This window comes from Tympanuchus pallidicinctus, unplaced genomic scaffold (genome assembly GCF_026119805.1).
Source record: "Tympanuchus pallidicinctus isolate F22 unplaced genomic scaffold, pur_lepc_1.0 scaffold16, whole genome shotgun sequence".
NCBI lineage: Eukaryota > Metazoa > Chordata > Aves > Galliformes > Phasianidae > Tympanuchus > Tympanuchus pallidicinctus.
Window position 1 is genome coordinate 369,027 of NW_026294679.1, and position 22,780 is coordinate 391,806.

Sequence of the window (22,780 nt, forward strand, 5' to 3'; positions counted from 1 at the left end):
GGTGCCCGCCGCTGGCCACACCAGGCAGTGCAGCAGCGCCGGCGCTGCGCGGCCCCAGCAGCAGAGTGCCACAAGTTTCCATGATGTCACAGCACGCTGCTGTCGCCTGGCACCAGACAGAGGTCCTCCCGACCCGCTCGGCAGCCAGGCTGTGCTCACATTGCCTCAAATTCCACTTGAGAAGGAATCGCTGAACCAACACCTCCGTAGTGAGGCTTCGACTTGCAGAAATATGCTGAAATCCACACGTGCACCGTGCAGCTGAGTGCTACTGCACAGATTTCATGCTATAGAACAAAGCAAAGCGCACAACCCCATCTGAATAAGGCAAAAGGCCTAAACTCACAAGAGCGATTCAGTCCATCGCTGTCTAGTTAAACAAAAATGATTAAATCTGCTGAGTAAACAGCTTTGAGGCTTTGTTTCCCCCACAAAAAAAGGGGAACCCACGCACCATACAGCACAGCACAAACATTTCTAAACAGCTATAGCAAAATTGTACTCCACTTTTAGGTACGGTTTTTAATGTTACTATTACTGCACATGACACCTCTAAATACTCTCCAACAACACAGGTAAACTGCATGAAGCAAAAAAATATCTCACCTCCACCTTTGCATCCACAGTGACTGTTTGCCATGAATATGACAAAGAAGACTGTTCCCAAAATTACCAATGATTTTCAATAGCATCAGCTTTTGAAGGAATGGAGAAGGAAAGGGGGAAAAGACAAAATAAACACAGAAGGGCTCCCTACATGCCCCACAGCCTCCCACACAAACATGGCTTCTTGGATGCTTTTCCAATAACAGGCCCTTATTTTTCTCTCCAAGAACTAACATTACTGTGGGGGCAGTGAGGGACACAGCAGGCTAGGAAAACCCAGGCGATGAATAAGGGGCTGAGAGGCTGGTGCCACCATAGGAACTTCATGTTTTTCGACCATGGGGCAATTTACTCAGCAGCTGATCTAATGGCTGCAGATGGATGTCACCTGTCTCTAAGAGAGAAATGGATCCTAACCCAAAAGCTAGCAGGGCTCAGTGCAACAGCTTTAAGCTCAGCCCCTCACTACAAGAAAGATATTGAGGCCCTGGAACAGGTTCAAAGAAGGGCAGCAAAGCTGGTGAGGGGTCTGGAGCACAGGCCTTACAAGGAGCAGCTAAAGGAAGCTGGGATTGTTCAGTGTGGAGGAGACTCGAGGAGGCTCAGGGGAGACCTCACTACTCTCTATAACTTCTGAAGGGAGGTTGTGGTGAGCTGGGGGTCGGCCTCTGCTCTCGTGTAACAGTGATAGAACTAGAGGGAATGGCCTCCAGATGCACTGGGGAGGTTCAGGCTGGACATTAGGAAATACCACTTCTCTGAAAGAGTGGCCAGGCACTGGAATGGGCTGCACAGGGAGGTGGGGAGTCACCGACCCTGGGGGTGTTCAAGGAACGTTTGGATTTTGTGTTGAGGGACGTGGTTTAGTGAGAGCTATTGGTGATGAGTGGATGGCTGGGCTGGGTGATCCCGTGGGTCTTTTCACACCTTGGTGATTCTGTGATTCTAAATGAGGTAGCAAGGGGATGCAGTGAGGTTTGCTAGGGTGCGGCAAGTAGCCTGGGGCTTTATACTAGATCCAATGGGGGAAGAGCCTCAAGTGCAACAGGACAGAGAAAGGCTTAGGGTTGCAGTCACCAGGAGATTGCGGGGAAAAACTTCTGACCTGCCCTGTAGGATCTTGTGGGGACTTCTCAGAGGAGGTAAAGTTGCCAACCTCTCATCTGAAAGCTTCTCACGTCCCTCTAGGAAGCAATGGGGGAAACTTCATATTTCTTCTGGAGGTTTAACAGTGGGCTCCTCTAGAAAGGTGGTGTCAGAAACCCCAGCTGAAGTGTGCATGCACAGTTCCTATGCACGCAGCATAGGAAATAAGCAGGAGGAGTTGGAAACCAGGATGTGCTTGGAAAACTACAGTCTGGTTGCTATGATGGAAGTGTGGTGGGGATGACTCCCATAACTGGAATACTACTGTAGAGGGGTATCACCTTTTTAGAAGGGATAGGCTAGGTAGGAAGGGTGGGGGAGTTGCTCTCTATGTCTAAGGGTGGTTAGAGTGTGAAGGGCTCCCTCTGAGAAATGATGAAGAGAAGGTTGAGAGCCTATGAGTTAGAATTGGGGATAGGACTAATGAAGGGCACCTAGTGGTTGAGGTGTACTACAAGCCACCTTGATCATGGGGAGCCTGTTGACAAGGCCTTCTTCCTTCAGCTGCAGGAGGCTCCTGCTTGCAGGCATTTGTCCTTGGGGATTTAAACCACCCAGATAGCTGCGGGAAAACCACTCAGCAAGCTCCAAAAGATCCGGGAGATTACTGGAGTGCATGGATGATGATAACTTTCTGGTTCAAGTACTGTATAGACCAACCTGATCTGCTGCTCACCAGCACAGAGGAGATCATTAAAGGCATTAAGATAGAAGGCACCAACCATGCCCTGGTTCAGTTCAGGATCTCAAGGCCTGGCAAAAAGTGGGATCAGAATCCTGAACTTTTTGGGAGAGCAAACTTCAGGCTGTTTAAGGAATTGGTGGATGAGATATCTGGGAAGCTGCCCTTAGAGACAAAGGAGTGGAAGAAAGCTGGCTACTCTTCAAGGATACCTCTTTGAAAGCACAAGAGCTCTCCACCCCTCAGAATAAGAAAACAGGCAGGAGAGGCAGGAAACTGACATGGCTTGGCAAGAACCTGCTAGTCAGATTGAGGGAAAAGGGACTGTGTGGCTGTGGAAACAAGGGCGTCACCTGGGGAGAATACAGGGATGCTGTCAGGACTTGCAGAGAGGGGATTAGGAAAGCCAAGGCACAGATGAAACTGAACTTGGCAGAGATGTTAAAAACAACAGGAAGGGTTTCTATAGGTTTGCTGGCCAGAACAGGCAGGCTGAAGAGAGTGTACCTCCTTTGGAAAATGAGAGAGGAGAACTAGCTATGACAGATATGGAGAAGGCTGAGGTACTAAATGAGTTCCCTGCCTTGGTCTTCACTGTCAGCCAGGATTCTTATATTTCTCATGTCCCAAAAGCTTGCACCCCTAGGCCACTAGGGGGGAACTGTGGGAGTAAATTTTACCACCACCACCCCCTCACTCCCCCACTGTAAAAGCAAGGCAAGTCTGAGACCAGCTCATGAAACTGAATGTATACAAGTCTGTGATATGCATTTCAGGATCCTAAAGGAGCTGGCTGATGGGGTTGCTAAGCCATTGTCCTTCATACTTGAGAAGTAGCTATCAGGCAAAGTCCCTGTGGACTGGAAAAAAGAAAATGTCACTCCCATTTACAAGAAAGGAAGGCAGGAGGGCCCAGGGGACTACAGGCTAGTAAGCTTAACTTCTGTGCCTGGGATTACTGTGGAACAGATCTTCCTAGAAGACATGTTAAAGTACATGAGCAATGAGCAGGTGATCAAAGACAGCCAGCGTGGCTTTACCAAAGGAAAGTCATGCCTGACCAGTCTGGTGGCCTCCTACAATGGAGGGGCAACACTGGTGGACAAAGAGAAGGAGACTGATGTCATCTACCTGGACTTGGGCAAGACCTTTGACATGGTCCCCCGCCACATCCTTATCACTAAATTGGGAAGTTAAGGATTTGAGGGGACTATTTGCTAGGTAAGGAATTGATTAGAAGGCCTTACATAGAGGCTCGTGTTGAATGGCATTATGTCCAGATGGAGGCCAGTGACAAGAGGTGTTCTTCAGGGGCCCTGGGACCAATGCTCTTCAGCATCACCAGTGACGTCAGCGATGGGCTCCAGTGCACCCTCAGCAAGTCTGCTGGTGACACCAAGCTGAGCGATGGCGCTGACACATTAGAAGGAAGGGATGACACCCAGAGGGACCTTGACAAACTCAAAAGGTGGGCCTGTGTGAACCTAATGAGGCTCAACATGCTGAGTGCAAGGTTTGCACTTGGGTCAGAGCAATCCCAGATACGTGTACAGACTGGGAGAAGAATTTGAGAGTAACCCTGCAGAGAAGGACCTGGGGGTGCTGGAGGATGAAAAACTGAACAAGCCAGCAGTGTGCTCTTGCAGCTCTGGAAACTTGGTCTAGTGCCTGATTTGGAGGTTTGTGTCCCCATCTGTGGCAGGAGGGTTGAAATTTGATGATCTCTGAGGTCACTTCCAACCCAAGCCATTCTATGATTAAAACTGGATACTGGACACTTCACATAAGTCATACAATAATCAATTTGATGTCCTATGAGTACTCTGTCATTTGCTTAACATCTAGCTCATTCCATCATCCAATTTCATGTTGAACAGAAAAATCTTCCCCAAACACATAGCACTCTGTACCACAATTCTTACAAAATACATATTCACTTTTCTCCAAACCAACATTTTTCCTCCTTGTTTCTAAGGGACGCTTTTGAGATAAAAGAGTACGCTTTCACTGAACAGAAGATGGGAATCTAAGCCACAGTAGCTAAGATCCAAGTTACCAGTACATATTACGAAATGAGACAGTACAGCCAGCATCAGGACTTCACTGAATTCTGTCTCTATACAAGAGGTTTCTTTCTTCGTTGTAATTTCCAGTTATGACACGCACTCTACAACATCCTTGCTTCTAAGATTTTTCTCAACTGCCTTGATTCAAATAGGATCTTTTTAACTGTAAATATTATTTTCTGCATGAGACATTAGAAATTAGCACAAACTGCACCTTGAGATTTTGCAGCATCCTTCCTCCCCTTCTCTCTAGCAAATCAACAGATTATTACTGAATTTGCACAGCTCCGTGTGAGGACGACGCACAGCAGCACAATGCACCACAGAAAGCGCATTGCATACCTGCCGGTTTCCTTCTGCAGGACCTGGGCTGACAACAGGATTATTACCCCACATGGAGCAGAGGGGTTTACCAGACACGGACAAGCTTTGCTGCACACAGCAGCCATCCAGCACTACCTAACCAATGGTGGTTGGCACAGCGACCTCTGAAATCCCTTCAGAGCATCCCTGGCAGCATCACTTTTACAAAATGCCTACAAATTTCCAGTTCAAACAGAGTGCACTACACACTAAGCTGTCTCAGAAGACACGAACAACCCTGCGCTGCCCAGTCTGCTCCAGAGCAATGAGTGCGAGTCCAGGTCACGGCGGCTGTCACTGAGAGCCAGCAGGGAGCAGCTGCCCATCAGCAGAGCCACGGCGTGCAGCAGCAGGAAACGCACCCAGCGCAGCCTCACCCCGCACCCCTCCTCCCCTGCTCCGCACAACATCCAGGTGGCGCTTAGCAGAACAACTGTCCGTTTGTTCTCCCCCTTTGCCAAACACAGCGCCCAGCAGGCTGGAAATCTTTCCTCACAGATTTTGTCATATTACACTATTCCCTAAATGGAAGACATCTCAAGTATAGCTTCTGCCCTGCTTCCCCACCCTCCCCCTCCCCCCACATCCCTTAGATGCAACATCCATGCCTTCCAAAACCTGTGGTAGCCTATTCCAAGCAGCCAGTGACAAGCCACCAGAAGCGGTCAGCAGAACAAATGCTGCCAGCTTCATACATTACATAACTGCTGAACATGGTTTATTTCTTAGTACTACAATCTAAAGTTACACCAAACAAAACAGGCTGCAAATCTACAATGCAAATCCAGCATTTAAAATAAATGCCTTACACTGCCAATGAGAACATCTAGATTCTTAATGAAAAGAGAAGATTCAAAGATTTCACAAGCGTTTGTATGAGAATAATACTAGAGAAGGCAAAAAGTGAATTACTTAGTGATCAGAGGGGTAGAAGTAAAAACAATGTCAGTTATACAAGTGATAACAGTGCTAACTACCAATTTTGGCTTTACGTAACGTGAAAGTTACTGCAGTTTCCACATCTAAGAAAAACAATGAAGCTGACCATAATGTCAGTATACAACTATACACATGCTTAGAACATACTGTCTTTTACATGCTATTCACAAGAGTAATTTTTACAGGCTGTAATTCTTAGATTAATGGTCATAAGGGCACAGATGTTGAAAACTCAGACTTTAATTACAAGTCCGTGAATTCAGAAAACCACGCTGCCTATTTTAAATGTCAGTTCTACCTATAGCAAACACTGAAAGTCCTTTCAATTTTATTTTTTTTTTAATATGACTACATTCAAAGCAAAGTGCTTGACCTACTGATTAGTCTGAAGCCACAGACAACGCCTGGTGTTCTGGTAGCACACAGGAGCCTGCCCATTCCAACCCAGTACCTCTTTGCTCAGGCAAAGATATTTCTAACAAAATTAGCTGTGGCCTGCAACTGAAAGAAAGGGATTCTGAGAACAAGGCTCTGTGAAAAACATCAAATCTGGAGCAAACAGAGCTGAAATCCACCTGTCAGACAGCTGGCACGTCCCACCCTATGCTTTATGGAAGCTACAGGATGCCCAACACACGTAGAATCACAGAATCCTTAGAGCTGGAAGGGACCTCTGATAGCCATCCAGTGCAACCCCCGCACTGAACAGGGACACCAAAGCTACATCAGGTTGCCCAGATCCAGCCTGATCTTGAAAGTCTCCAGAGATGGAGCACCCCATCCTCTGTGCAACCTGTTCCAGAGCCTCACCGCCCTCACCGTGGAAGACTTTTTCCCTTATATCAAACCTAAATCTCCCCTCTTTAAGCTTGAAGCCATTTCCCCTCATTCTATCACCAAAAACCCTGCTAAAGAGTCTGTTCCCTTCTTTCCTGTAGCTCCCTTTTAAATACTGACAGGCTATCAGGTCACCTCACAGCCTTCCCCAGGCTGCACAGCCCCAGCTCTCTCAGCCTGCCCTCACAGGAGAGGCGTTCCATCCCTCGGTCCATTTTTGTGGCCCTTCTCTGGACGCTCTCTAACAGGCCCATGTCTCTCCTGCACTGAGAACTGCACTGAACAGACATCTGGATGCAGCACTCCAAGATGAGGCCCCACCAGCGCAGAGCAGAGGGGCAGGATCACCTCCCTGGCCCTGCTGCTTTGAATGCAGCCCAGAATGCGGTTGGCTTTCTGGGCTGCACAGTGCTGGCTCGCATCCAGCTTGCCAACCACCAGTACCCCTCATCTCTTCTGTCAGGGCTGCACCCAACCCTTTCAGCCCTGCCAGTGCAGGCTTTTGGGCACCTTCGTCTGATATGATTCACCAGGAGCTGGGGGGCAGCTCTGGTTGAGAGCACTGCCCAGCTGCCCGGGCCCCCGACAGTTGAACCACTCCAGGGAAGCAAGGCAAGTTCTCAGAAACTGACTTAATTCTCATTTTGGTTTAGGTTTGTTCCTTACTGCAGCCACAAGAAAGGACTGCAGGAACTGCAGCTATCTTTACTGTCCTCACCTCAGCTAAAAAAAGCTCAAAACGCAAGCTTTGCCAATGCTCTGGTTTCTGCAGAAAAATCATAGCCTGTTTTAAGCATGAAGACACACATTAAGAATGGCTTTATGCCCATTTGTGAGAGCAGCACCACACACTGAGAAGAATGTACATTTCTATCCTGTTTATGGCCACTACTGGGCATTCAATCCTTTTTTTTTTTTAACCCCAATGGCTTCTCTGCAGGAGGAGGTGGATGCATCTGTGAACCAAGAAATACTTCAGTGTAACCCTGGCAGCTCTGAACCCTGTGTCCACACCCCTAACTCAAAGCATGTTTTAAATAGCAGCAGCGCACAGCCACTCGCATTCCTTTCTAACTCTGCGCTTCACAAGTGAAAATAAAACAAACTCAGCTGGGAGCTTATTCTGTGCACCTTTTCCTTCTCTTAATCCAACAAGTAAAGCACGGCGTGAACAGAACCTCCTGCAGTTCAGCACTAAGAGAGTCACAAAAAAAACTATACAAAAATCCCCACGTGGTCTTATACAGCCTGCTTAAAAGCACCTTCAATTCTTCACCAAGAAGGGTGAGGTATTTCTGCTAACAGGAGGGCCTGGAATTACCAAGGCCAGACCACATATCCCTCCCAGGCCCAAATTCAGTCACAAAGTCGCTGCCAAATTCTCAGTTACAGCCTCACACCTCTCACCAAGTGGGCCAGCAGGGCCCTGCAGCACCACAGCACAGCGCCGGCAGCACAGAGCTCCCTCCAGCCAGCAGCCGCCTGCAGGGAGCCTGCCTCCACAATGCCAGGGATTGAGGAAGTACTCCTGGCCTTCCAATGCATGCTGACAGATTAAAATTAGTCGTGCTGAGCCAAAATGCAGCAAGACGCAAAATACGATGACAGCTGTAGCAGAAGAAAAACGCTAGACCATTTCTCAAATTTCCACATTCCAAGAGAGCAAGTTTCTGAAATTAAGCTTTTGGAAGTGAATTAAACAAAAGTTTTCCTAAAGGAAAAGTATTATTATTCTGGCTCTGTAGAGAAAATCTGAAAACACGTTCAATTACGGAGGCAGAAGCAGCAAAACCCAAACTTAGGCACTCTGAGCTTTCCTGTCTGGAAAGCATTATGACACGCTAACTTTAAAGTTAATATTCTAGTCCGCAGAAGAGAAGGAACACGGTCACCCAGTCATTTAGGGAATGTTTCTGATGACACTGTATTTTAACCGGATGACGTGCTTTAACCTTTTAACCAGTCTGTTAAGCATTAATGGACAGGCAGACCGTCTCCTCAGAACCCTAAAATGCCTACTTGAGATGCTGACTTTGCCCCTGCTTTGCAGGGGATTATTCAGACTGACTTTAAGCCCTCTTACATACAGATCAGAATATAGTATAATACCTTCAGCTTATATCACAAGGAAAAGCGTTACAAAACCACAACATTATCACCATGTGTTCACCAATGGAACCAACTGAAAAGATATACAGCAGTGAGAAGGAAAAGCTTGACCACAAAGCCAGCAATGGGAAACCAGAGCAGCAGCGAGGCTGAGGCTGGGCCGTTCCTGCAGGCAGCCAGCTGTGTGCCCAGGCAGCAGCACACTGGGAGCAGCCCTGGGGCTGTGCCAGGAGCCGGCGCCCATAAATAGCTGGGCTGAGTTCTGCCGGTCTGCCCCGCCACTGCGCTTTATTTTTCCTTAGGGGAAAAATAGCAACTGCTGCGAACTGGCAGAAAGCCACCCAGCGTTTGATAGTAGACCAATTTTAAAATACAAAGTCAGCTGTCATCCAAAAGGCAGACTTCAAATTCACAAGGGACTGATACATCCAAGTAAAACAGTAAAACATTTATCAGCTCTATCAACAGTGCTCAGAAAGGTAATAAAGTAGTGAGCTTTGAGGGCTGCTATGTTGTAAAATGAAATTACACACTAAAATTCAATTTTTTTTTTTAATCTGCATTTCTTGGTTAAATTGTGTAATTTAACACAAAAATATGCAAAATTTAATGTAGGGCAAGGGAAAATGCTTTCGAACTAAAAGATAAAATGTTTAGGCTGGGCATAAGGAAGAAGTGTGTTACAGCGAGGCACTGCATGGGCTGCCCAGAGAGGTGGGGGTGGTCGCTGCAGACAGCCTGGAGCAGGGGATGGGCTTTGAGCTCTGGTGGAGCTGTGGGTGTCCCTGCTCACTGCAGGCGGCCTTCCAAGGCCCCTTCCAACATACAGAAGACTGTGATTATACAGTATTCGTAGAATCACACCACAGAATCACAGAACGGCTTGGGTTGGAAAGGACATCAGGGATCACCATGTTCCAACAGCCCCCTGCCGCAGGCAGGTGCTAGATCAAGTGCTACATCAGACTGCCCACGGAATGGGGCACAAACTTAAAAATTTTAGCATGGGCTACTTAAACAAAGTCTTTCACATGCTATGTTCTGGGAAATGCATATAGCAGTAACCTATGATAAAACATGAAGTGACCTGTGCTGATGTAAAATTCCTAGCTTATAGTTGTTGGAACTTAAACAAAAAGCCATAGAAATGTTCCTTAATGTGTTACTTGACATTCATAGAATCCAAGTTGGAAAAGACCCACAGGATCACCCAGCCCAGCCATCCACTCATCACCAATAGCTCTCACTAAACCACGTCCTTCAACACAAAATCCAAACGTTCCTTGAACACCCCCAGGGTCGGTGACTCCCCACCTCCCTGTGCAGCCCATTCCAGCGCCTGGCCACTCTTTCAGAGAAGTGGTATTTCCTAATGTCCAGCCTGAACCTCCCCAGTGCATCTGGAGGCCATCCCCTCTAATTCCATCACTGTTACACGAGAGAAGAGGCCGACCCCCAGCTCACCACAACCTCCCTTCAGAAGTTATAGAGAGCAATGAGGTCTCCCCTGAGCCTCCTCTTCTCCACACTGAACAAACCCAGCTTCCTTCAGCCGCCCCTCATAAGGCCTGTGCTCCTGACCTTTCACATCTCCATTGCCCTTCCCTGGATGCGCTCCAGAGCCTCAATGTGATCCTCCCCCTCTACTCTGCCCTGGTGAGGCCTCATCTGGAGCACTGCGTCCAGTTCTGGGCTCCCCAATACAAAAAACACAGGGATCTCTTGGAAAGAGTCCAGCGGAGGGCCACCAAGATGGTGAAGGGCCTGGAGCATCTCTGCTATGAGGAAAGGCTGAGTGAACTGGGGCTGTTCAGCCTTGAGAAAAGAAGGCTGAGAGGGGACCTGATCCAGGTCTGTAAATATCTGAGGTGTGGGGGGCAGTGGCGAGGCCGGACTGTTTTCAGCAGTAGGTGGAGACAGGACAAGGGGAAACGGCCGGAAACTGCAGCATAGGAAGTTCTGCACCAATGTGCACAAGAACTTCTTTACAATGAGGTGACGGAGCACTGGAACAGGCTGCCTGGGGAGACTATGGAGTCTCCTTCTCTGGAGATGTTTGAGACCCACCTGGACACCTACTTGTGCAACCTGATGTACACAACTGCTTTGGCAGGTGCTTGGCCTCGATCTCTGGAGCTCCCTTCCATCCCTGATGATTCCGTGATGTCTTTCTTGCAGTGAGGAGCCCAAACTGGAACACAGTTCCAGTGCAGCCTCACCAGAGCTGAGTACAGGGGGACAATCACTTCCCTGGTCCTGCTAGCAACTACTTCTGATAGAAGCCAGGATGCCATTGGCCTTCTTGGCCACCTGGGCACACTGTTGGTTCCCGTTCAGCTGAGCATCAATCAATACCCCCAGGTCCATTTCCTCTCCACAGTCTTCCAGGCACTCTGCCCCAGGCCTGTAGCATTGCCCAGGGTTGCGGTGGCTGAAGCAGGACCCGACATTTGTTGATCATCATCCCGCTGGCCTCAGCCCAGATCTCTCGTAGGGCTTTGCTACGCCCAGGCGGACTGACACTTCCAGCCAACCTGGTGCCATCTGCAATCTTACCAAGAGTGTACTCAGTGCCCTCGTTCAGGTCATCAACAAAGATATTGAAGAGGACAGGCCCAATTCTGATCCCTGCAGAACACCACTCATAACCAATCACCAGCTGGATTTAACTCCATTACTCAAACATGAAGACATCTTTTCATTATGGGCTTAATTCCTAAAAACATTTTAAACAGAGTACTTTTATTTTTGCAGAGGTTATTCTGACAGCTCGCACAAGGACTTCACTCTCAGAAGTTATGCAAACTGTAGTGACACAACCACATATGCAAATTGAATTCCTCAGAAGAATGGAAAAAAGTTGTGGTCTGTGGTTTACCTGGGTTTTGAGTTTATGAAGAAGCATTACCAGTCTTTTTAAAAGCCAGTTTTCAGCACATCTGATGAATTTCAATTTGCAGAGGACTTCGAGCATGCAGAACTTGAATAAAAATATATTTGAAGTTCTACATGCACTGGGTTGCTACGCAGCCTTACATCAGGACTGTGCAGCGCTACTTTTAGCACAGCACGTTAGTCTCTTCCTTAAAGTTTCACTCCACTTCCTACCACATTAGCAGCAAACAGAGCAAGCAGCAATCCTACCCAAGGCACTGACGTGAGGAGGAAGGATTCAAGGCTCCTGCTTTCCTCCTGAGGACTGTTTGCGTCATTCCCTGCTGGTGATGAGTAGAACTGGCAACATTTTTGTTTTAAACACAGCTTCCTTGGACTGCAGATAAGGAAGGCAGAAGGAGTGGAAAGGAAAGAAGCAGCAGAGCTGCTGTATCCGAGGGATGGGCCCAGGGCTGCTGCAGTTGCACTTCAGCTGGTTGCACCCGGACTCGACCTGCCACGCGCACTAAGGAACCATTTCTCCCTGCTTTGAGCCTGGTGTGCTCAACATTCAGTGGGACAAAGACAGACCTACTTCAGTTCCACACCAGTGGTCTCTGCTCCAGAATACTAGCAGCTCATTTCTCCCCTCCTTTTCCTGTTTTCCACCAAGTATTTGGAGACATTTCCGTAGCGCACACCCCCGCTTCACTAACAGCTGAACATACAGTCTTGTCAATAAATATGCAGAAGTAACACGATGTTATAAAATATTCAGTGATCTGAAGGCGAAAAAAAAGGCTTCCATCTATTTAAATATATATTCCCTTCATAGGAGTTCTTTTTGTGTTGTTTTTTTTTTTTTTTTTTTTTTTTTTTTTTTTTTTTTTTTTTTTTTTTTTTTTAGTGTGAAAAGGTTTTTTAAAATCAGAATTAGCCAAGGAAACCCATACAAATTAAACCCCACTAATCAATCAAGACAGAAGAAAAATAAGCTCATCTTTCGTGGAGCTGATAGACAATATGAATCTCAAACTGGTCATTTCATTGCAATTGCATTCAACTTGCTAGAAACTGCAGTGTTGTATGGTATTGCAGTGGTGGACATAAATGGCATTGGAACCTTGACCTTCCAAGATTATAATTCCAGTCACAAAAAAGTAACAAAACACTGAAAATCCAGTTTGCTGCAGTTTCACTTTAAAACTTGAACTGCAGAATGTTGTGTAAACCATTTTCCATAAGGGATTTAATAACGAATAAAGGAACTTCAGAACCTATCGATTCTGGAAGCTGATACAAACTATCGAAGTAAAACAGCACTAATGCTACACAGAAAGGATGGAAGGTTTCTAAACCTCTAACGCAAAACCAGAACATGTAAGAGTGGCTTTCACACTTAAAAAATACGCAGTTAAGCTTATAACATGTTTAAGGTACAGTTCCAGTACTTGTTATGTTGCTCCAAACTGGGAAAATTTCAAGCGAATTCAAATAAGAGGGCTGATCTGCTGCAAACCACCATCAGAAATGGCCAAGATTTTAATAAAAATGTGAACATATATCACTTATTTTTTTACAAAGCACTCAAACTGTTTTAAACCAGAAGACTGTCAATGAGAACAGATGATGCCTACACACTAATCATTACAAATCCAAGGGCACTTTTTTTTTTTTTAAGACTGGTTTTGAACATGATATAGGAACTTCAACTTCACAAAAGCAAAAGATCTTTATTTTATTAATAAGGAAGGAAGTTTCACCTTACCTGATAAAATTCCTGAAGCCAATTCTTCTGCAAGTTTTCTGGCTGAAAAGCAAAACATAAAAAAGTCAGCAACAAGAGTAATACATTTTTACAACAATATCACAGCCCTCGTCCCTTCTCTTGGTGCCTCCCGTTTTTCAACAATTAAGGGAGACGCATTTCATCTACGACTTCCCTGCATCCCTGCTCTTACACGATGACCCAGTGATTAGACCCACAGACCTGACGCTTGTCAAAATACCTGCTTCTGAAGCGCGCACTCACTGCCAGGATTTCAAAACCTTTGCGTGAACTGCTGACACCCAGTTCTTGCAATTTGAGAACACAGTTTCAAATTACACAGAGTTCATTCTAACAAACGGCCTCACAGACAGCTGTGCTTCTGCAGGACACTGGGGCTCCTGTCAGGAGCAAACAGAGAGAAGTGTTCAAAGTCGTTACAGAAGTTACGAAAACTGAAGAGCAAAAACACTGCGTTGTGCCTTCTATGAAGCACACAGCACAGCAGATACGGTTATAGAGGTGGACGGATGGTTTCTACACATCCAGTGTGGACATTTACCGACTTACATTATCAGCAAGATTTGCTAATTCCTGCATTGTAGGCAGAAAACACAGACCCAAATCACTCTTCTACAGAAACAGTAGGAACGCACAGTGCCTGTGGGGCACAGCAGAACACATGGAACTGGAAATCAGAGGTCCCCCATCACCCCCAGCAACCGTTCAGGCAGTGTTTGGTCAGAGGTCAACACCAGCACCACAGTCCTGTCCTGCTGCATTTTCCTATCAAAATGTGTTATTTTCAATTATTTGAACACAACTCTACACTTACAGATTTATAAGAACTGAGTAACCTCCACCCACATCCCTTCAAAAAAAAAAAAGACATTTTTTTGAAAGCCAAGAGGAAAAAAGTGTCACTTGTGTCCCCTGCTCTCCCCTCCCTTTTGTTGATGGCACATTCTTAATGGTCTCAAATTCAGATATCACAGGACAAGGAGGTGAAGCTCCCACTCCCCAGGTGCTCTATTTTCTCACAACAAGCTTTCTCAGCATGGCCTGTGGCAACTTGCTGCTGGGCTCAGAGCAGGCAAGCGCAGGGACCAGCAGCCCCTCCTCACATCCCGGCCCTGAGCACCAATCCCACACCTGGCCCAGCTCCACCTCTCAGCCAGAGGGTCAGGGCTTGGCCCAACTTCGGGGTCGTCTTTAATAAACACAGGGCAAAACATTCATGTCTCCCATTCATGCCCTTCCGCTCAGCCAAATAATATTACAGAGCCACAGCAAGGAAGCTGCAGACACAAAAAACTGCAGGCAATGAAGCAAGGGATAAAATATTCTCTCCAAAAGAATACTGTCTCTGTAAGCACTTGTTCTTGCAAGCTTAACCCTTTTTCCACTCATTTTGAACTTCATGAGACAACTCCATGAATAATGATGAGAACTGACTTTCATGAAACAACGAGAAAACAAACCAACCAGGAGCTGTGATTTCAAGCCAGTTCTTAACTGTAAGTTTTGACAGTGGCACAGGACATACTGGTTGTAACCAGAACAGATGTAGATTAAGATGGAACCTGCTTACACGTGTTGCATGCAATTTCTGCAGGATTTCAACCAGAAGACCAAATTTAATCCAACAAGAAGGCAAGATCTTGGGATCTGCAAAGCTTCCAATTAATCATTTCTGGCTGTTACGAAGACTAGATGAGCAAGCCCTGCACTAGACTGCAGGCAGACCAACTGCTGTGCTTGTTCTCAAAACTGAAAGTAGTGCTATTTAGTGGGTGACAGACAGCTTTCACTTAAAATCAAAAAGCCTCAGAGTCCTAACTCTCCTTTACCTTATTTACACCAGCCACTAGATGCCCCAAAGGCCTATTAATTGTGAAAAATAATCCAAAGTGGACAGAGACCAGCCATTTGTAAAAATACATATATATGAAAGAGCACTATTCTTACCTACAGCCTGTACTTACAGCAAGTAGCTGCCTATGGGGGCACAGCAAACCCCAAATCCCACACCTGAACTCAAGGCAGTGCACTAGAGTGTGATGGTCCCCACTGACACCCTCCCCAAGTTTCAGACACAGACCTTCTATGTCAGAATAAAGCTAAGATTTTATTTAGCACATCTGGAAATTTTCAGTTGAATCAGCATACACATCTGTAAATTCTGACACATGCCCTGTATGTTAAATTAGAGTAACTAAGCTTGTTCTTGCTTGAGAAAAAAATGCTACCAATCAGGAGTATTTAAAGCATTTATCCTACAAGAATCCCAAAGGAGAAAACAAAGCACAACATTACTTTGCTGTTAAACATAGCTGGAAGTGGTACTGGTTCACCCATTTGCCTCACAGCTAAATGGCAACAATCCTGGCAAACTAGGTCCCAGGCAGTCAGAGCAATCTCTGCAAACAACCTGCAGAGCCTCATCGCAGCACAAGGCAATGCAAAGCTTGCCCTGCTCCTGTATTTCACAGGGGAGAGAAGTAGGTGACGCACAGTGCCTTGAAACAGCCCCCAAAAGACAGCATAGAGCACAACAGAATGACGTCTGTCCATGCTGCTCTTCAATCTCCTCCAGTTAAGTGGAAACACCAAGCTGCCCCTGAGAACGGATGGGTTCCTGGCTTCTTCCCAGGCTTCAGCCCTCCAGTGCTTTGGGGCATTGCTGCAGCAGGTGCCACAGAGGCACAGCGAACACCTGCAGCTATCAGATATCACCAAACACCATTCAATATGAAGGGCAGGTGTTACAGATGGAGAGCATCACCATCTCAGACCACAACTCTGACTAGACATGATACCCACAGATACAGAAAAATCAGTTTCCAAACAAATTCAAGACCTCAAACCAGTGTGAAACAAACGTACAGTGGCTACACGTGCTGCAGATGGCTGCAGCAGAAGCTGCAAGTGAAGAAGCGGGAGCAGCCCGCAGACAGACTCACATGCAGGAATATCACAGGCATTAGCGGCAGCTTTTAACAGGTTCTCTTTCCCTCTTATTTTCAGCTACAGCAGACACTACTTATAAGCCTCGTAAGCCACAGCAGGAATGCTCTACGCATCCACCACTGCCTTTCACCATGCGTCTCCAGGACTTCAGCTCAGGAATAAGAACAGTTTAAGGCCAGAAGGGACCTTGAAGGCCCTGTCCTTCCAACTCCCTGCTGCGGGCAGGGCTACACGAGATCAGGCTGCCCAATGAAGAAAAGCCCCACTCCACCATATCCATCCAACCACATCCAACCCCTCATTAACAGAACTCAACACAATTGCATATCCTGCTGGCCCAATCTCTACTCTGTATTTTAAGTTTACTTTTGATTTGTGCTTCCACATTTGAAGCCAGTTTTCTCTCTTCAGTTCTGTGGCTTAACTCCAAGGCTTTTTGGGAACAGATAACAACGGGTGACAAAAACTCAATGTGAAAAATACTAACAGGTGCAGAACAAAGGTTGCAGTCTTCCCAAAAAACATCTTCTGAAGAAGCAGTAGCAAAAATGCACGCATCAGGAGAAGGAGCAGCAGCACTGGAACACGACAGTGAAGTCTGCTAGCCTCACATCCTGCAGTTACATTTAATTAGACTACCAGGTTGCTAACGAGGACTCCTTCACAGAAAGCTGGGGTTTGGACTCCTGCCCCAGCCGCCCGCAGTGCACGAGGCTCAGCCTGCCGCTGGGTCGGCCTCCACCACCACGCTTCTCCTGCAGCCTCGGGCACAGCATCATCCTCGCTTTGCTTTCAGTGCTCTTGGACGAGATTCTGCAAGCCAGCTCTCTGCTCCCAGCTTCTCCCCAGTCACCTCTGTGTAAATTACTTTAAGTTCTCAAAGACTAGAGATAACAGTCAAGTAGAAAGATCATTTATCTTCCTTTTATTTCTGTTTAAAACTAGATACAGCACATTTTGTGTTTTCCAGACTCTTTGGCCTTCTTCCCATCCACACAGTTTTTGCCCTTCATTAAATTATCTCGTTCTTTCTGTAATGTAAATGAAGGTAATCTTTTCCTTGTCCTCCCTTGCGCTGAATCCTTTCATCCACGCACTTGAGCTGATCTCCCAGCACTCAGGATCCCAAACCCAGCCTTATCAGCCTGCTTCTTTCTGGCTTCTGCCGCTCCCGTTCTCCGCAGCCCGCCATCTGCTCTGGGTGTTCTCTGATAGGCAGCCGAAGAGCGCTGAGCTCAAGCAGCAGTGGAAAGAATAGAAGAAAGGAGGTGAGCACTCTCAAAAGCGTCACTTCCCCGAGCACAAAGCGACTTTCCTTCGCGCCAGCCCTCACGGCCCCTCGCAGCCCAAAAGCCGCCCAGACGCCGGGCAGCCTCACGCACGGCACGCAGGCACTGTGCCCACGAGGCGCCGTTCCCAGCGCGCTGCCATGCGAGCACAGAGCAGCTTGGGCAGCCTGCCTTCACTGTGCGCTAAAGCCCCACAAACGGCCCAAGGTCTTGGAGAGCACAAGCCTTCATCCTATCCTTTCATTTAACCACGTGCAGTAAGTGGAGCCACAGATACAAAGCCCATCCCTAAAACCTAGCTTGACCTACTCTAGCCTATAGAACCACGTGGGATCCATGTCAGAACAACAGGATGCTCATGCCACGCACCGCCGCCCCCTTCAGTTCAAAGAGATTTTGACCTTTTCCTGGAATTTCAAATCCCACTATAGCCTCTTTTCGTGCTGACTTTGTATTTGAAGTCTATTAGTTTCACACTGGTTACTGCATTGGTCAGGCTATAAGGAAAAGGCGCAAGCTTTCAAACAAATGGATACCGCGTGAGCTGCCAATATCCTGCAAACAAGCAGCTTTTCAAAACAAACATACAACTAGGCTATCTTTTGCCCAGTATTTCCATTTCCTACAAAGTTGTACTAGATTTACTCAATGGAAAATGGAAAAAAAGTACATGAATTATAGAAAGCATGTTCTTTTTTTCGAAGTTTATTTTTAGTCAATAATAATCTCATTTTTTTCACTTTGTGAAAACTCACTGAGCTTCAGCATGAACACACGGAGAACTGGCTGCTTGGGCCTTGCACAATGAGTTGGACAAATAACTATTCTTCAGCGCTCAAATTAAACATTCCCAGAGCCCTAGGCGGACTAAAGGATTCCCTGAGACCACTGCTCTGATTCTCAGTGCAGGCTGGGAGCTCACAGCCCGGGTGCCCAGCCCCCCCCCGGGGTCACACAGCCGACGCTGCCCTGCAGACCCCAGGCAGTCGGTGGCTACACCTGCCAGAGCCTTGGAAAACATGGGCTTGTGGCAGCACCTGGACATGAGCCTGAGCACATAGGCCTGACACTGCTGACTTGATTCACGCAGGGCTAGCATACATTTGAGTACATCCTTGAAAGAACTGAAGTTCAATAGCTTTTTGGACAGCATTTATTCACTGCCATTCCTGTGAGCACACTCATACCATAGCCACAGTAGCATCATGCTCCTGCATGCACACCTTTCCCCAGCACATCTGAAACACAAACCAAGACCCAATCCCAGCCCTGGCTGTCTCGCCTTTATCCTCACCCCACGCATAAGAAAATACATGTCCTGGCACGGTACTTACTGACGTACAGGGCTTTGCAACTGACAGGATCTGAATAAAGCTGTGAATCTCAACTGTAACCTTACCCTAGTCAACTCCCAACAAGTCTCAAACTTCACTTTTATTACCAACTTCTTACAGAAAGATTAAAGGCTCTCAGATATCTGAATAAGCAGCATATTAAGAGTATTAACAATAACAGCTAATCCAACCCTATGTATTTATCAGCCCAAACTGTTTGCAAGGAGCACGGATTAACTGTATTAACAGACTCAAGCATTCAATTACTTCATACCCTGATTTTGGAATGGACTGGGGAAACCAGACCCTATACTGAAAACAACAGTAACATTAATCTGCTCCTGCATTCTGATAGACAAAGTAGAGCTCTAGCAATATTGACAACCACTACCACAATTCTATCCTGCCTACACAAGATGGTCTGTTTTCTTTGTTGTTGTTGTTTTGTTGTTTGTTTGTTTTTAATTAGATCTTTAAACACTTCCCCAGGCTAAACCCAGAGACAATTAATCATTATCTATAACAACTATTTTTAAAACATACACAGCAGGAATACAGTCTTTTTTAGGATCCAGTTTCAAAAGTTAAATCTGCTGCATAATTAAGTTCCCCTCCTTTCAAATCCCACATGAAAAACTGCTGAGCCTGTGAACTTCGAGAAGTGAAACAACACAGAACCCCACGCACATAACCAACCCAGCAGTTAAGCTGAATGCTGTTTGCTGAGTCCTGCACAGCTCCGCCCAGCCATCAGAGCCGGACAGCAGAAGTCAGAAAGGAACCCTAGCAATAAAAAAAAGGGAATTGCAGTCAATGGCTGGCAACAGTCTGATCAAGGCCAGCAGGTCAGCGAGATGCACTGAGAGCCAAACACCCAGCCTGCAGCCGCTGCGCTTATCCTGTCATTCAAATTTCACGCAAGTTGTAGCAGGAACAGAGTTCACCATGCAGCACATTTCTAGTTCCAGCGCTGCTCCCAGGCAGGGAGACCAGCAGTGAGAACAGCCACGGGGCCGGGGGCAGGCCGGCTCTTCCTGTAGGTGATGTCACGGGGGCCTGGAAGCGCCCTGAGTGCTGTGCCAAGCCTGTGGGCCGTGACAGCAGGATGCCTCCTCACAGTGCCCTGCTGTCTCAAAGCAACACACAGACCTAAGAGCCTTTCAAGCAAGAAATGAATGCTTTGGAGACAATTATGGCAGGCTAGCTAGTTCAGTACGTCTTTTTGTATGCATGACATGGCTCCAACCTGATCTCTTGGGCCAAACAGCCCCAGCAGTAACTGCAGAACAGTAGGCAATGTACAAAATACTGCCTAAAAGCCATCACGGGTGGAACAGCAGAGAAAAGCCATCCTACAGCAGGCTAGACCTTCCGCATGGCCTCTAACCTCATACTGAACCACAACAGACAGATGTGAAAGCCAATTGCAAATCTGTTTTTTCTATGTATGCTACAGGACACTTCTAACACAAATCAATAATCTTAGTGACTTCAAAGTCCTCAATCTGAGAAGATTCAAAAGCCTCTTATTAATCCAAACTAAAACCTGAAGTCTAGTAAACTGGAGGCAATGCTAGGAAACAACTTAAAAACAAAACAAAAAAAAACAACGAAACATTACAGTCCCCAGCAACAAACATGTCAAACTCCTTGGTGTTATCTTGATTCAAGCTGCAGTCAGGTTTTCTGAACTAGAAGAATCAAACACAGAATCACTGTGTATTTCCAACCTGATGGTCCTCCTGGGACACTTCTAGTCCAGCCCATCTCCACACAGCAGAACCCAACCCCACACCCTGCAGCTGAGAGCGGTGCCGCAGCACTTGCTGAGCTCCATGCAGCTCCCCTTTGGGAAGCTGTAGGGCCAACACATGGGAGCTGCCCTCAGCTTCCTCTGCTCCAGGCCAAACAAAGCAAGCAGATACTGTATTGGGGCCAAAATAACAACACCCTGCCAGCTATGGCAGATCTTCTTTGACCATATGGAAGAAAAAGAACCACTGCTGCTGTCTGATGTTACAAAGCTGGGAGCAGACCAAAGCCTAAACGTGGACCGAACAGTCACACAAGAAAGATTGCACCAAGTCATCACATTTGTATACATAAAATTCTACTTACCCACTTATAAAAATTACCCCTCTTCCTGAATATTTTGGCTGATTAAGAAATCAGAATGTGTTTGGGGGCCAGGGATGCAATATTACTCAATTGCTCACTTTTGTAGGAAGGAACTTCCACGAGAAAAGCTCTAAAACTTAAACTTCACAAGCTCTAAACAGTGATGTACAGCAGTGCTTATCGACTGCTCTCAGCTATACCTGATCTCTTCTTGAGAAAACAGCCGCATTTACAAGATAATTGCTTTCTGATCAGAGATGAAAGCACCCATACAGACTGGAAGGAGCGGTCCTTGAGAGCAGCCCTGCGGAGAAGGACCTGGGGGTCTTGATAGATGAAAAGCTTAACATGAGCCAGCAGTGTGCTCCTGCAGCTCAGAAAGCAAATGGGATCCTGGGCTCCTTCAGAAGAGGGGTGGCCAGCAGCAACACAGAGGTGATTGTCCCCCTCTACTCTGCTCTTGTGAGGCTCCATCTGCAGCACTGCGTCCAGGGCTGGAGCCCCCAGGACAAGAAAGACAGGAAGCTGTTGGAGAGGGTCCAGAGGAGCCACAAAGATGATGGAGGTAACTGGAGCACCTCCCCTACAAAGACAGGCTGAGGGAGCTGGGCTTGTTCAGCATGGAGAAGAGAAGGCTGCGGGGTGACCTCATTGCAGCCTTTCAGTACCTAAAGGGAGCCTGCAAACAGGAGGGGAAACAACTCCTGGAAAGGGCAGATAACAGTAGGACAAGGGGAAATGGTTTGGAGTTGAGGGAGGGCAGACTGAGATTGGATGTCAGAGGGAAGTTCATTGCTACGAGAGCAGTGAGGTGCTGGAGCAGCTGCCCAGAGAGGCTGTGATGCCCCGTCCATCCCTGCAGGTGTTCAAGGCCAGGTTGGATGGGGCCCTGGGCAGCCTGGGCTGCTGTGAAATGTGGAGGTTGGTGGCCCTGCCTGTGGTGGTGGGATTGGAGATTCATGATCCTTGAGGTCCTTTCCAACCCAGGCCATTCTGTGATTCTGTGAAAGTCCAAGGCTTTCCCAGGATTGTTACAGAACCGATTCCATGACCAGCAAAACAGAATCTTTCACATCAGAAAAGCAAAGTCCTAAAGGCAGCCATCAATTTTCTGTGAAGCAGGGGGGGCATGCCAAAACACGGCTCATCACACCAATATATACAGAGTAACCTAACATAAATACGCAACAGCAGGAGATCACATGAAAGCTGCTTACCAGAAACAAAGCACTGAAGGAGATGCTTGGAAATGACTTCCAATTTAAGGTAGAGAGTGGGTTTCCTGTTTATTTTTTCTATCTGATGTGGTTCTGTACTGCATACATCTTCAGTCAATGGCCCTATGATTTGCAAAAGTTGTTCAGAACCACCGCAGGGATGGCACAAATACCCAGTGGGGGTGCAAAGACATGCCAAAGGGCCAGGCCCACAGACCATGAGCACAAGCTGCAGCCCAGGAGCTCCCCTGCCTACGGGCAGCACTGCTGTGCTGGGTGGCTGGCTGAGCCCTGGCACAGGGACCCGGGGATGTGGGATCTCCTCCTTGGGATCTCCTGTCCCATCCGGACGTGGGGCTGGGCACGGCTCTGGGCGGCTGGGCTGACACAGGGGTGGGCAGAGGGCCCCACAAGGTCCTGGCAGTCTCAGCCGTTTTGGGATTCTGTGAGACAGTTCACTAT

The 22,780-nt window shown here is 47.1% G+C and overlaps 2 protein-coding genes across 2 annotated transcripts in view; both read right to left on the reverse strand.

Annotated features, from left to right (window-relative positions):
* Positions 1-22,780, reverse strand: part of INPP5A (inositol polyphosphate-5-phosphatase A) — a 210,240-nt gene that overhangs the window by 152,147 nt on the left and 35,313 nt on the right. Inside the window, exon 2 of the mRNA XM_052677064.1 lies at positions 13,391-13,432. Within this exon, the coding sequence (XP_052533024.1) occupies positions 13,391-13,432 (42 nt within the window). The remainder of the gene's footprint in view (positions 1-13,390; positions 13,433-22,780) is intronic.
* Positions 13,399-22,780, reverse strand: part of PWWP2B (PWWP domain containing 2B) — a 125,327-nt gene continuing 115,945 nt past the window's right edge. Inside the window, exon 3 of the mRNA XM_052677054.1 lies at positions 13,399-13,432. The gene's annotated coding sequence lies outside the window, so the exon portion shown is untranslated. The remainder of the gene's footprint in view (positions 13,433-22,780) is intronic.